This window comes from Macaca nemestrina, chromosome 9 (assembly GCF_043159975.1).
Source record: "Macaca nemestrina isolate mMacNem1 chromosome 9, mMacNem.hap1, whole genome shotgun sequence".
NCBI classification, from domain to species: Eukaryota; Metazoa; Chordata; class Mammalia; order Primates; family Cercopithecidae; genus Macaca; species Macaca nemestrina.
Genome location: NC_092133.1, coordinates 45,198,404 through 45,213,443, shown reverse-complemented (window position 1 = coordinate 45,213,443; position 15,040 = coordinate 45,198,404). Strand labels below are relative to the sequence as shown.

Below are 15,040 nucleotides of genomic sequence, written 5' to 3'. Positions count from 1 at the left end.
TTTTTTTCTTTTTTTTTTTGTAGAGATGAGGTCTTGATATATTTCCCAGGCTGGTCTTGAACACCTGGGCTCAAGCAACCCTCCTGCCTCGCCCTCCCAAAGTGCTGGGATTACGGGCGTGAGCTACCACACCTGGCCTATGCTAAGCATTCTTATTACAAAAGAAAAAAATAACTTATAAAGGGGAAAAAGCTTTTGGAGGTGATGTGGATATGTTGATGGCATAGATTGTGATAATGGTTTTAAGAATGTATACTTATCTCCAAATTCATCACACTGTATACAGTATATACAGCTTTTCATATGTCAGTCATACTCAATAAAGTGATTTAATAAAAGAGGACTCATGCAAGGGCTAAAAGATGAGACCACATGCTCTCTAAGACTCCCTTCAATTCTAAGTTTCTGTGATTAAAATGAACACCCTCAGCTAGGATTTCGGTATCAGTAAGGAAAACTGGCCTGATGAAACAAAAGCTAATTGAGCAAGTGCAACTTCTTGGAGAAATGTATCCTCCCTGCCCCAGTACTTAATACCTTTATTCCTTTTTGGTTTCTCATATCTGAATCCCTTTCTACTACTTAGTACAGGAATTTTACCTTTCGGACTCCTCACATGTGCCTTTTGCTGACACTGTCGTCCTGTTCACTTCTGGATCTCAGAGTTGACTTAGAATAAACCCAAAGTCTCCCGTTGTTCACACGTACAGTAGAAATTCTAATGTGGCCACTGGCGTACTCTCTTCTCCTTCCCACTATCCCCAGCATTTCTGGCAGTAGAAGTGCAAACTCTACCACTGCCATCCCACCTGCACTGAGTTACATCTCATCTGTGCTGAGTCAAAGTGGCAGGAAAAAGATGTCTGTGGATTTATCACATGTTTCTGGTGGCAGTGCACCAGGAACCCTCAGGAATCATGAAGAAAATCTTAGGTATCCACCTAAGAAAACCTTAGCTATACCACCTCCACTATTCCCACTTCTGAGAGTAAATAGCTGCTGTCAACTAGGAAAGATATAAGCAGGTAAATGACATTTCTAAATTGGTAGTTGTAGGTTAGCGTCTACTTTGGGGAAAGATAGGAAATCAGACCCTCTGCACATACTTTCACCACCACCTTTTATATCAAAAAGAAATTAAACAAAGGTTACTATCTAAGATAAAGTGAATAATGCTAAACCAATTGCAGTATCCAAAAACTTAGCAAGGATAAAAATTGTCTTTGAATTTTAGTTGCTTTATTAAAATTTGGCTCTTCTGGCATAATTTTAGCTTCTTCAGCATAAATTACTCATCACCTCTCACCCATTCCTTCTCATGCCTCTCATTCACAAAAGGGCTAGGCAACTGCCTCAAACAGAAGTAAATACAATCAGAGAGCAACCCAGAGAACAAGAACATAGGAAATGAGGCAATCCAAGCAAGCACTTGTACATAAAAACCTTTTCTTAAAAATGGCCATAAACACTGCTCTTCCTTTAGGCGAAATCATTGCATATCCATCAATAATACTGACTTGTTGAAGACATGGGCAATAACAAAAGTGTTCAACTTTTAACCAGTTAAAAAAAAATCCTATGGGTTTCATTTTGGCCTAGACTAATATCACAAAGAGGGCCATAAGTATCAGTGTTAAAGACAGGCAAATCAATAGAGTCTATCACTTGTCCTTGGCTAAGAGAGTTAGACCAAATTCATGCTTTATCAAAGAAATCCCATTCCCGGAGGCAGGTAAATGGCAAACACAGACTCACAGTTGGCGATGTCACCTTGAAGCTGCAGAATCTCAGGAACTGGCATTGTGAGAACAATAAGATCAAACTGCTCGGGGGGGCCTGTTTGTTTGGATACTTCCCATTTGTCATTTCTTAGATTGATCTGTGTCACACGATGTCGGAAGTATACTTCTGCACCTGTTCCAAAAGCAAAATCATGTCCCCATTATCAGAATTTCATATATGAATGAGGGGGATATGAGTAGTCACAAACTGAATCCATTCAAGTGAACAAAATGGCCAAGACTGTCTTCTACAGTACTCAAATTCTCTTCCTTTATTATCTTTCTAATTTAGTAGGAATTCATCCCTACCTGGCATCCTTGGACCTCCCTATCAGTGCCTGCTCTGAATCAAAAACTGCTCCTACAATTAATGATAAAAATGAAAAAAAATAACTATAGCTACTTTTCATTAAGCAGCTACTATATGCCAGCTGCTTGGTACACATTATATTAATTCATCTCACAGACAAGGAAATAGATTGAGAAATAGCATGCCATGATTTAAAACTATACCCATCTGACGCTACAGCTCATCATTTTTGCAGAACAAGTACACATTTCAGTAAACATGTGTGTTAGCAATGAAACAAAAAGAGCAATATTCCCTATTAAAAGAATTAATATTTCCTATTAAAGGACCTGAAAAAAGTTCTCTGTAAGGGAAATGTAAGTTCTCATCAATAGATCAATTGTCTTCATTAAGAAGAATCAGAATTTAGAAACATACTCTAGAGTACCCTCCCATAACATTTTCCTTGTTAGCACTTAACACAAGGATATTTTGACAATTATTTCTTTAATATTGTCTCCCCTTTTAATCTGTAAACCCCATGAGCTACAAATTACACCTGTTTTGCTTCTATGTATAGCATATAGTATACATAGCATAGAATTTATTAGGTATGTATTTATTTAAAATAATTATGAGGCCAGGCACGGTGGCTCACACCTGTAATCCCAGCACTTTGGGAGGCTGAGGTGGGTGGATCACTTGAAGTCAGGAGTTCGAGACCAGCCTGACCACATGGTGAAATCCTGTCTCTACTAAAAATATAAAAACTAGCTGGATGTGGTAGTGCATGCCTGTAATCCCAGCTACTCAAGAGGCTGAGACACGAGAATCACTTGAACTCGGGAGGCAGAGGTTGCAGTGAGCTGAAATTGCACCACTACCCTCCAGCCTAGGCAACACAACAAGACTCTGTCTCAAAAAAATTAAAATAAAAAGAGTGAATTATGAACCATAAACTGAAAGAAAGTACAATTAGGTCATTAAGTCTTCTTAGTAAACTAGTACTCACCTTCCAGTTTCCAAAAAAATTTGATTTACAAGTAAATCTACTTTTATTCAGCTTTGTGTATTGAAAAAGAAAGAAATGAAGACGTAATGAGGGAGGAAAAAAGTACACTGAAAGATTCTATTCAGCTTTACCTGGGTAATCTCATGTTCCCAGTCACTAAAAATCCAGCTAAAGTTCATCCCAAAGCTTCCTTTCTGTAGCCACTCCAGCTCAGTGTGATCCTTCCTCTCTATGATATTCTTCAACCATCACTGCTTTACTACTCATTTAGACATTGATTTAAAATATCTTCATGCTTTAGTTGTATCTTATCTATGTAATAATACTCAAGGCTCCTTCATGTCACGTCTTCAGATCTCATTCACCTTTATCTCTTTCATTGACCCTTAAATAATGCCACACCCTAGTAAGCACTCCAATTTTTAAAAAATCAAATGTAAATGTTAGAAGAAACATAGTTCTAACTAGCCCAAGGGATCAATCTCTGTTCAAGGCAGTGTGCATCATTCTGTTCAAAGATTAGAGCAAGGGGCTTGTAAACAGTACTCCATCTTGCCTGAGGGCTTTTCTAAGGCCCCTGCTTGGGGAAGGTGCAAATAATCTGCACTTTCAACACACATCCACCATCTCCTTTATTCCAACAAGGGTAGCTCTGCTTCACTCTGTTTTTATTTATTTAGGATGTCTCACCCTACTTGCCTCACTTAGTCCGTGGCCCTGTCCCAGACCTCAGCTAAGTCAACTGATTCTATGTTTTCTCATAATATTCCTTTGAAAAGAACAACATGCTGTTGTTGTTGCTGGCATGAGTGTGTGTTTAAGGGGACTTAAGTTCACAGTTCTAGAAAATTCTTCATGCGCCAGATGAATGCCTTCAAAATGTATCTCAATGGTCACAAAGTGTTCTGCAAGGTATAGGTATATATATATATGTGTGTGTGTGTCTGTGTGTGTGTGTGTATATATATATATATGTGTGTGTGTCAGTGGTTCTCTAAGTACAGACCCCAGACCAGCAGCACCTATGTACTAGAAAATGCACATTCCTGGGCCCCAACCCAACCATACAGAATAAGAAACTCTAGGAATTAAGCCTAGCAATCTGTGTTTAACAAGTTCCCTTAGTCTTGTCATCATGCGCACTAAAGTATGAGAACCACTGGGGTAGGTGGACAGGCCCAAATCAAACACCACTGGCAAAACCGCCCAAAAAGTAGCACTTATCAAGAGGTAGGGGAAATAGTATAGCCTCTCTTATTAACCAGAAACGTTTCCTTTCCAACTGCTCAGAGCAAAGTTTTTGGGAAAGTGGCATTTCCTTGTGAAAGTAATTAATAACTTTCATAAAGACAATGTGTTTAAATCTATAAGTTCTGGAAAACTCAATTTTAAAACAGATAAATTGTCTCAAGAGTTACTTCCGAGCTTAGTAAATTTGACCATGTCCCTCCCTTGCACAAAACCCTTCAATGGCTTCCCATTGCACTTAGAGTATAAAATCTTTAACAATGCTTACAAAGCCCCGTATAATCTGGCCCTGCCTTAGTCTTCAGCATCATCTTTTCTACTTTCTCCCTCACTCACTACCCTCCAGTCACAATGACCTTTTATTCCTTGAATGCACTAACCTCCTCCTACTACTTCAGAACAGTTCCAATTTGATGTGCCCACTGCAGGAACTCTCGTCATTCAGCTCTCAGCCTAATTCCCTCTTGCTCACCTTTCAGGTACCCATGAAAATATCAGTTCTTCAGGGATGCTTTCCCTAACACATCTCCCCCATCACTCCTCTATAACCTACTGGGCTAGGTCCTTTTATTGTAAGCTCTCTCATAATGCTCTCTTTCTTCTTAACATTTATCATGCATCTTTTCTTTGTTTGTATAATTAGTTTAATGTATTTTCTTCCCACTATACTCTACATTAACAGAGGCCAGGATCATGTCTCTTATTGACTCTTGTTTCCCCAGCACATAATATTTAATTAGAATAAAATGATCTTCAGATGGCTATAAAGATATCAGAAGTCTAAGAAGGTTTAAACATTTTACAAAGGCAAATGTGTTTCTGTTATATATTTATTCAATTTTATCCCTGGCCCTCCTCCGTTTTAAGGAGAAAATCCAAGTTTATGTTTCTCCTATGATTTCCCACAAATAGGTTTTAGTGAGCAGCAGTCAGAACTGCTCAGATGGGACCTGAAGTGATGTGAACCATGTCTAACTGACTCCACAGCTTGAAGTCAATAGAAGAATGCTTCACCTGGTTTTCATGCCATCCTCTAGCTTCTCTAAAAAGGACATCGTTACGGATGAGTGCCAAGATCACCCGCTGGGAGAAATTCTGAGACAGAACCACCCAGACTCACTTCCCCTCTATCAATTTTAGAAAGAAAATAGGCACAAAAATAAAAAGAGAGAGAATAATAAAAGTAAATATTACCATACAGAAGCCATCCTAGCTAATGGCATCTGCCACCTAAACCATTTTTTCTAATACATTGATCCTGTCTACTTTGACAGGTTACATTGCCCATGTTGACTTTCCAGATCGCTAGCCAATGTCCTTTTTACGTAGATGATAAAATAAAAACAAATAAATGCAGCAACAGTCCTCCCTGTTGGTAGGAAAAGCTAAATAAAAGCTTCTCACTCTGGGTCCTGGAGGCTAAATTCATCTTTTTATGAATAACTTAATAACATGGGACCTTATTCAAAAGCAAAATGACCTGGTCCATCATTTTCCAAATGTCATATGCAGGAACCATCAGGTGACCAATTTTCCAGGTTGCACAAAGAACTAAGGTGGTATTACTTTTTAATATCCACTTCCCCCTATGTCAGGAATTAACTGATGAAAGAAGGAAACTAGGGGCACAGGGAACTATGAGGTTGTTCTATTGAACCATGTGTCTACTGACACGTAGCACCAGGTGCAATGGGTACAATCTTCCTACTGTAGGAAAATAATCAGTAAGGAAAGAGAAAGCTCTACAAAATATATGTTAAATTGGAGAGTATGAGCACCTCTCATTGCCCTCCATGAGAGACTTAATAGAAAAAAACAACATGATTAATTGCAAGGGCGCTCCGGTTCTGTTACCAACTAGCCAAGCCACCTTAGACAAAGTACCTGAGTCTTATTCTCTGCATTAATAAATAGGGATGATGATTAACTCCCTTGAAAATTTACTGTGAGAATTAGAAATTACATACGTAAAGTACCTAAGGTAGTGTCAGATAAATAGTTAGCACTTAATAACTGATAGCTAGAATCCCTTTTGCTATTGTCATTTCTCACTCCAGCATAATGACAACTATTATTAAAAAAAAAAGAACAAAAGAAAATCATGTTTCACTCACTCAAGAAGATTGTATTAATGGAGAAGGCAGGCAGTCAGTGAAACTCATGCCAATACATACAGTTTTATCTGCAATGAGGTTAATGTGAACACATCAGACAATAAATTAAAATAGAACATAAGGTCAAGAATAAAGTATCTATTTCCCTTACCCTTTACTGTTTGTTCTGGGAAATTAGTCTAGTTAAATATTGGCTTTAAAGGTTTGAACCTATTCTAAAGCATGCCTGATTAGGCATATCCCAGATAAATAATTTTCCTGGAAGTCTGGTCCCAATCCGAATGACCACTAGTTGGTCCATCAGATTGTGGGGTTTTAAACTCAACTAGATTCGAAAATATAGAGTATTTTTGAAAATAGTTGGCAATTTGATGTCTTAAAGTGAGGAATATGTGAAGGTCAGCTTCATTCAAGTAGCATATTTTTTAAACTAACATTTATCAAGAGATTACTATGTGACTGGCTTACTATTTGCTTGAATTTGAGTGCATTATATCATTAATTCCTCACAACACTTTGTAGTAAGAACTTCCATTACAAAATTCTGTAGTAAGTACCCTATTTTTTTCATTTCATTACCCTCATTTTTTTCAGTGAAAGAACTGAGGTACAGATTTTAAACTCTCCTAATATTACATGGACAGAAAGTGATGGTAGGACATTAACTGGAATCCAGGTCATTCTGATATCAGGGACTGTCTTAGCTTACTGTGTGGACAAACCAAATGTTTTTGTGGACCATTTATAGAATAGAAAGCTTTAAATGGACTTAAAGAATGTTTAAAAGTGATATAATTATAAAATTAAAAATATTATAGGTAGTCCAACAAATCCTATAATAATAGATTGGGGTAGAGGAGAAAAAGAATCTTGAAGTATTACAAAAATAACATTAAAAAACGAAAGAAAAATTTATATAAACTCAAGTTAAATAGACCATGAACTCGATGTAAAATAAATTTTTAACATTTATATCACTCTACCTACTAGGCACAAGGTACTATTAGGCTCTGAGTGAGCTACAAGGAATTAAAAATAATCTCTTCCTCAAAAGCTTAAAAAGCAAAATTGGAAGTTAAAACGTATGTATTCTCCCAAACACCTAACAAAATAAGGAGACAGATGCAATGTATTCAAGGATGTTTCTCTGCCAGGATATCAACTCCATGAAGGCAAGTACATTGGTTCTTGCATCATTAGTACCTAGAACAATGTTTGGCATTATAGTAAGTATTCAATAAATGTTTATTGAACAAAAGGATATATGAATGTATGTATGTATGCATGCATGTGTAGGGGTGAAAGTTCAAAAAAAATCAACTGAAAAAAGGCATATTAATATGAGAAAAAGCATACAAATTTATTTAATCATAGTTTTTCATGACACTGTGGTGGGAGCAAGCCTCCCAAAATCTGGCCATAAACTGGCCCCAAAACTGGCCATAAACAAAATCTCTGCAGCACTGTAACATGTTCATGATGGCCCTAACACCCAAGCTGGAAGGTTGTGGGTTTATGAGAATGAGGGCAAGGAACACCTGGCCCGCCCAGGGCGGAAAACCGCTTAAAGGTATTCTTTTCTTTTTTTTTTGGTGAGGTTTTATTCATTTATTTATTTTATTATACTTTTTAAGTTCTAGGGCATTCTTAAGCCACAAACAATAGCATGAGTGATTTATGCCTTAAGGGCATGTTCCTGCTGCAGTTAACTAGCCCAACCTATTCCTTTAATTCGGTCCATCCCTCCGTTTCCCATAAGGGATATACTTTTAGTTAATTTAATACCTATAGAAACAATGCTAATGACCGGTTTGCTGTTAATAAACATATGAGTAAATCTCTGTTTGGGGCTCTCAGCTCTGAAGGCTGTGAGACCCCTGATTTCCCACTTCACACCTCCATATTTCTGTGTGTGTGTCTTTAATTCCTCTAGCGCTGCTTGTTAGGGTCTCCCCAACTGAGCTGGTCTTGGCACACTGACACCTTCAGACTGAAGACCCAAAGATACAGGAGTCAACTTTTTTTGCTTAGATTCAACAAAGTATGGACAGCTGTGCAGCAATATGATTGGACAAAGGGTTATATCTATGGCTAACAAACTGGTGAAATCCATCAAGGTCTGTCTGTCTAGATTCTTCTTGACCTCTCTATGCAGCATTCTTTCTTTACGGTTAAGGGTCATGACCCTCTCTGGAACTGTTATGAGCTACAATCAAACATGGTAGGTCAGATAATTTCTTTATGACCAGTTTTTACAAAGGAAGGCAGGGAAAGCTACAGTGATAGTCTTAGGCTTTATGGCTGGTTTAGGGGGAAAGGGAGTTCTTATTTCTATGACCTGCCTTGGGAAAAGAGATTCTATTTTCTAGGGCTAGCCTCAGGGATGAACGCAAGGCCAGAGATAGGAGGGCAGAAGAAGGTCAAAGAGAGCATTTCTGAGGGCTTCATTTTGGGATATCATTTTCTAAGCTCCTGCACATGCATGCATGAATATCGGATAGTAAGTACCTGATGATTTCAATAAGTATACTCACCCAACCTGGGTTAAGGGAAAATCATGGTGGAAACGAGATTTTTTAAAGTGATATGGCCACACTATATAAAGCTGATAGTAATATTCTATAAAACGTTCAATAGTGTCACCATCTGCGATGGTCAATTTTATGTGTCAACCTGACTTGGCCATAGGGTGCCTACATATTTGGTCAAACATTATTCTGGGTGTTTCTATGAGCATGTTTTTAGATGACATTCACATTTATTATCAGTAGATCAAATAATGCAGATTGCCCTCCCTAATGTAGGTGGGCCTCATTCAATCAGTTGAAGGCCTAAATATGACAAACGCATTGATCCTCCTTCACATAAAGGAGAATTCTTCCTGCCTGAAAGCCTTTGAACTGGCTCATCAGCTTTTTTCCAGCCTTCAGAGTAGAACTGAAACACTGGCTCTTCCTGAGTCTTGAGCCTGCCAGCCCTTGGACTAGAACTATATCACCAGCTTTCCTGGGTGTCTACCTTGCTGAATCATCCTGCAAATCTTGGAACTTACCAGCCTCCTTAATTATGTGATCCAATTCCTTATAATAAATCTCTCTCTTTATCCATACACACATACACACACACATGCACACACACATATACATATATACCCTATTGGTTCTGTTTCTCTGGAGTAGTCTAATAAACCATCATATACTGAATCTTAAATGAAGAAATAGTTTAAGCCAGAATGGTATTTATTATGTTCTCATGTTGTTTATTCAATCTCACTAACCTCTCTGATGCCCAGTATCAAGGATTCTTGAGGTTCTCAATAAGTAATATTTGATGATAAAGACCAAAACAGTAATTATGCTGGAAATGGCTTATAAAAAAAATTCTTAGCCTACATCCTTTCTCAGTTATCTTGACTCGGGTACTTAACTAAATTATGATTCATCAAGAAGCTTCATTCTGTTTTAAAAAAAAATCAATCAATTATCTAAGAAAAATTCTATTTTCTTTTTTAAAAGGTCCATTTTCAAAACACTCATAAAACATATAAGGAACAAATGAAAATCCTAATAGAAAATGGGCGAAGGTTATGAATAAGACATTCACAGAAGAAAACTGCAAAGAGCTGGCTAACAAAACAAAAAAAATGCATAAACTCACTTGTAATTAAAGAAATGCAAAATAAAACCACAAAGAGATCCAATTTTTAACCTATTACACTGGCAAAAATTAAAAATTTCCATTATACCCAGATGTGGGAAAGAAACATTCTCATCACTATTGGTGAGATGTTCTCTAAGACGAATACACAGCACAACCTAGCTAAGTTAAAAATGCACATATCGTTTGGCATAGCTATTCTTCTGTGAGGAACTGATCCTAAATAAAGGTATACTTCCAAAAGCATGTCAACAGTAGACATGCAGCAATGTTTGTATTAGCAAAAACCAAAACAATCTTCCAACCCCATACAGCCTAAATATTTACCAGAAAGCTAATAGTTAAATAAATGATGGTACACATATGTCATAAATATTAGACAATCATTAAAGAAAATGGATTACACTAAATTTGCTGATATGAAAATAGATCCAAGATATGAGTCAAACAAGGTATAGAATCAATTATGTAAAATTATCCCCTTTGAGTATATTTTTAAAACAATATAAAGAAATATATATGTATATATATACACACATCTATAATATCTATACTATAGATAAATAGAGACAGCCATGTAGCTCAATAGAGAGATGCATAAACATTGTTCTGGAAATATACACTGGAAACTTATCAATGATTACTTTGGGGAAGAACTAGCTATTGATCAGCAAATAGAGCACCTAATTTTTATAACTTCCTGTGTAGTATTAATATGTAACTATGTGTGTAACTTGTTTTTAAATGCTAATTTTAAAATTTAGGCAGAGAAAATCTTACTCCCACCTGATTCTTTCAAGTAATGCTTAATAATTGAAGAAATTCCTTGAGTTGCCACAAAGTTACAGTCTCCTTCTTTCATCACCATTCCTTCAATAGGTGAGGTTAGAGGCCTCAAAATGCCATGGGCTAACAGTTCATCATAAAAACTGAAATAAATCAATATATATATTTAATGTAATTATATACCATGAAAAGCTCTAAAAGACTATATTTTCTTTCAATAATTCTTGGAGGTTATAATTCAAAATCATAGATATCTTCCTATGAATATTTTGTATTAAATAAAATGTATAATTTGTGTTAAATAAAACTTATAATACAAGTGAAGAAGAGAAATGTTTTGAGAATTCATAGGTCTTTTGCTGACATTAGTCAAAGGGCTATTTCCCTGTAAGTACATTTTTGAAGTAAAGTTAATGAAAGCAAACGAACGTATTTAGTATATCAATTTTAAATTTGGTTCAGAAGATTGACCCCCATCACAGCTAGTTGCCTTCTTCCGTAACACCAACATAGTAATTGATATTTATTGAGCCCTTACTATGTTCCATTTATCAGCTAATCTAACTTTCACAGCAACCCTATGACATCATACAACTGCTAAGATTGATTCCACTTCTCGCAACTAACTCACCGTTGGTGCTTTTTGGCATAATGAGGAGTGCAGGTGATGTACTGAGCACCCAAGTCAGCTGTGCACTGAGGATTATGAGGACTGCTGGCTGTAGTCATTCTTCCACCTTGAATTAATCCACAGGAAAATGTCTTACTGCATTAGAATGAGCCTTAGCAATTAATTCAATGCACCTTAGGTTACCCCAAACAGATTACTTCAAAAATATCTTAAGAAACCTTTTTAACTTGAAGTATTTGATAGATTGTGAGATTTTAGAAGAAAAGGAGTCATGAACAATGTAAAAGTGTCCAGCACCATTATAGCGCACATATTTAGTAATAGGTGTCAGTGAATGGATAAAACTAAAAATGATGAATGAAATGTCAGAATAAATGAGTCAGCTAATGCTCTTTCATTCATGCAGTCAATCTTCATCAAAATGACAGGATTCTGCAAACTAGATCTTCAGAAAGTCTTGGTCTGTAATCACTTTGGGAGTCTCATAATCTGCAGAAAGCTGCAAAGCCAACAGACAGACCAAGGCAAAAATCTATTTATTAGGGGCAGCAGCAGGCCCAAGCTTTGCAAACTCGGGTCGGGGCCCCTCCCACGCTGCTCTCTCAGGTCTCCCTCTGTAGAGCGCGGAGTACTCCTGCCCCGCCCCCACCCTCGCCCCTTCTTGGGCCTTTTCCCGGGCGGCGGAAGTCCCCGATCACGTGACGAGGCGCGCAGCTGAGCGCATGGGCCGGGTTACACGGCCTCTCAGGGAGCTGAGGATCTAGCATTGTCGCCTTAGACTTTCTCGGATGCAGGCCCACACCACCTCAGCAGCCCGGCCGGCTGGCCTCTTTTCCCAGGTTTCGGCGTTTAGACAACTCACCTGAGTCTTCAGCCTTGTCCCACACAGCAAGGTACAAGGGACGGGACGTCTGCCTCCTCAGCAGCGCAGCGCACAAGCTTCCTGTCACCCCGGCGCCCACGATCAGCACCCGCGCCATGGCGGTAGGGAGCCGCGATCCGTGCTGAGTCTCCGCGGCGGGGCGGACCGGCCCGGGCTTTGTGGAAAGATGGCCGGACCGGCGCTAGCGCTCTTTGGTTCCGTGCTCCCTTCGCCGACCTGGGCCCTGAGCTGTCCCTCCGGCCGGCCTGCAGGGGGCGGAGAGGAGGCGGTCGGAGCTGAGAGGCCCCTCGGTCCTTGAGGAGTAAACCTGGGGCTGCGGAGAATCGGGGCTGTCTTGTCTCCTCGCTTTGGGGGCCGGGCGCATCCAGAGAAGTTCCGCACTCTGGGCTGCCCGTCGCCGAGAAAAGCCTGGAAATGGTGTGGACTATTGTTGGGAGAACCCGCCTCGCCACAGAGCTGACGTTGACCACAGCAGAGAACCAACCTACCCTATCTACTATGATAACTCTCATGCCCGTTGGGATTTTTGCTATTTTACTATTCTAGATTTGAAAGTGGGAAGAAGAAACACCAGCGATACCACGGGCAACCTTTCCCCTAATGCTTGAATGGCCACTATTAGCAAAATAGACACATCTTTTGGAATCTGGGAGACATTTTTCTTAGACCCGGGACTTTGTGTAACCTTCCTGAACCTCAATTTATCCATCTGGGAAATGGGAACAATAACGTATACCTTTCAAACTTGTGAAGATTAAAGACAACGGTTGATTCATCAGAAAATTCCAAATTACTCTTCAATAAGTTCTGTGTCAGAACGCATTCCGTATGTTCTAAGGAATATAAAGATGAACAAGAGAAGGATTGGTGCCATTCCCATTGTTTTTTTTCCCCCTCCTAACATTGTACTGGAAGTTCTCAATGAAACAACAAAAGGCAATGAGAATACTGAGCTATTAAAAAATAAATAATTAAGTTACACTGACTTGCAGATAAATTATTACCTGGAAAACTAAGAAACTGAACAAGTATCAGAATCAATAAGAAAATTGACAATGGTAGCCAATTATAATGGAAACATTTAAAAATCAGAATATTTACTTCATGTCCCCATCATGAAAAAAAAATACCATGCATCAAATGGGTGATGAATTAATACTAGATATATCTAATGAAAGAACTAGAAGAAAATGTAGGCGGGCATATATGACTAAGAAGACATTGTTAAGCATAAAAATGAAAGATGGAACTGAACAGAAAAACAATACATAATCATTTACAACTTGTGTGTTACAAAATACACAAAACAAAATACGAATAGTAAATTTCTGAAAGGTGTATGAAAGATTAAAGTTAATATCTTTTAAAAACATTATTCAAAGTCTTAAATACACAAATGACAAAAGCCAAAAGGAAAATGTGTATATATTGGATAGAGTTCTTGAATAAAAAGAAATACATAGGTCCAATAAGCATGTGTTTAATTTTTTATATTCAAATAGAAATTAAAATGTGGTACTATTTTTCATTTGTTGAGTTTTTTGTTTTTTCTTTCTTGAGACAGCGTCTTGTGTCACCCAGGCAAGAGTGCAGTGGCATGATCAGGGCTCACTGCAGCCTTGACCTCTTAGGCTCAAGCGATTCTCCTGCCTCAGCCACCTGAGTAGCTGGGACTACAGGTGCCCACCACCACGCCTGGCTAATTGTGTGTGTGTGTGTGTGTGTACTTTATGTAGAGATAAGGTTTTGCTATGTCCCCCAGGTTAGGAATTACTTTTGTAAATGTAAAAATGTCTTTATTTTCAGGGATACAGCAAAATACACAATGGTATATTACTGATGGAAGTGTTCCAGACAAATTTTTCATAATACAGTCTGATACTGTGTCAAAAGCCTTAAAAATATGCAGTTTAAAGCAACATTTATCTTGCAAAAATAGTGTACAATTATACATTCAAGTTTATAATTTTTCAGAAATTAAAAGTTCAGATTTCTCTGAAATTAAAAGCTTAATGTGATCACAGCCATAGCCCTAAAATCTCAAAATCGTCAATCTGGAAAGGACATTTGCAGTAATCTATTTCAACTGCCCTCTGCACCATTTTATACATGTTAATACAAACAATAAGTTGAAGTGAGTTTGCCCAAGATTACCTATCATCTCAATGGTGAAGCAAGGGCAGGCCTTCATGGTCTTCTGAGTTTGCTCTCCTGCTCTTTTCCATCCTTTCCAGCTTCCTCATTTCTATTAATAATTTGATCATCATGGACAATGAGACTTGAAACTTCATAATTATCTTCAATAGTTTCTTTTTTCTCATCCTTGATACCTATCAGTCCTCAGGTCTTTTTGACCATTTCTCTATTGTCTCTTGAATCATCCAGTCACATCAGATTGTACAACAGAAAAGTTACTCAAATTCCATTTCCACCAGCAATGGTGGAAAACAGTGAACAGAATATGGTCAAGTCAGAACTTCTTCTTCACTGCACTCTGCCCACTGTGAACATTTAACATTTCAAAGAGTAATTGCCAAAAAAATGAATTCACTACTTCAGTTCAAGCCATCGGGTTTTTTCTGTTTTTTTTTTTTTGTTTTGTTTTGTTTTTTTTTTAAGCCAGTCAAATTTAGCAGTGG

At 38.0% G+C, this 15,040-nt stretch overlaps 1 protein-coding gene across 6 annotated transcripts in view; it reads right to left on the bottom strand.

The window, feature by feature from the left end:
* LOC105480820 (renalase, FAD dependent amine oxidase) overlaps nt 1–12,931 on the bottom strand; it is a 402,948-nt gene extending 390,017 nt beyond the window's left edge. For all 6 annotated transcript variants that reach the window (XR_986616.3, XM_071069535.1, XM_011740016.3 and 3 more), the window contains exons 1-4: nt 12,381–12,931; nt 11,519–11,624; nt 10,888–11,030; nt 1,756–1,914 (exon numbers count right to left, since the gene is read on the bottom strand). Coding sequence is in view for 5 of the 6 variants with exons in the window: in XM_071069535.1 (XP_070925636.1) it covers nt 1,756–1,914; nt 10,888–11,030; nt 11,519–11,624; nt 12,381–12,498 (526 nt within the window). In the remaining variant the exon portion in view is untranslated. The remainder of the gene's footprint in view (nt 1–1,755; nt 1,915–10,887; nt 11,031–11,518; nt 11,625–12,380) is intronic.
* Nucleotides 12,932–15,040: the final 2,109 nt, after the last annotated feature.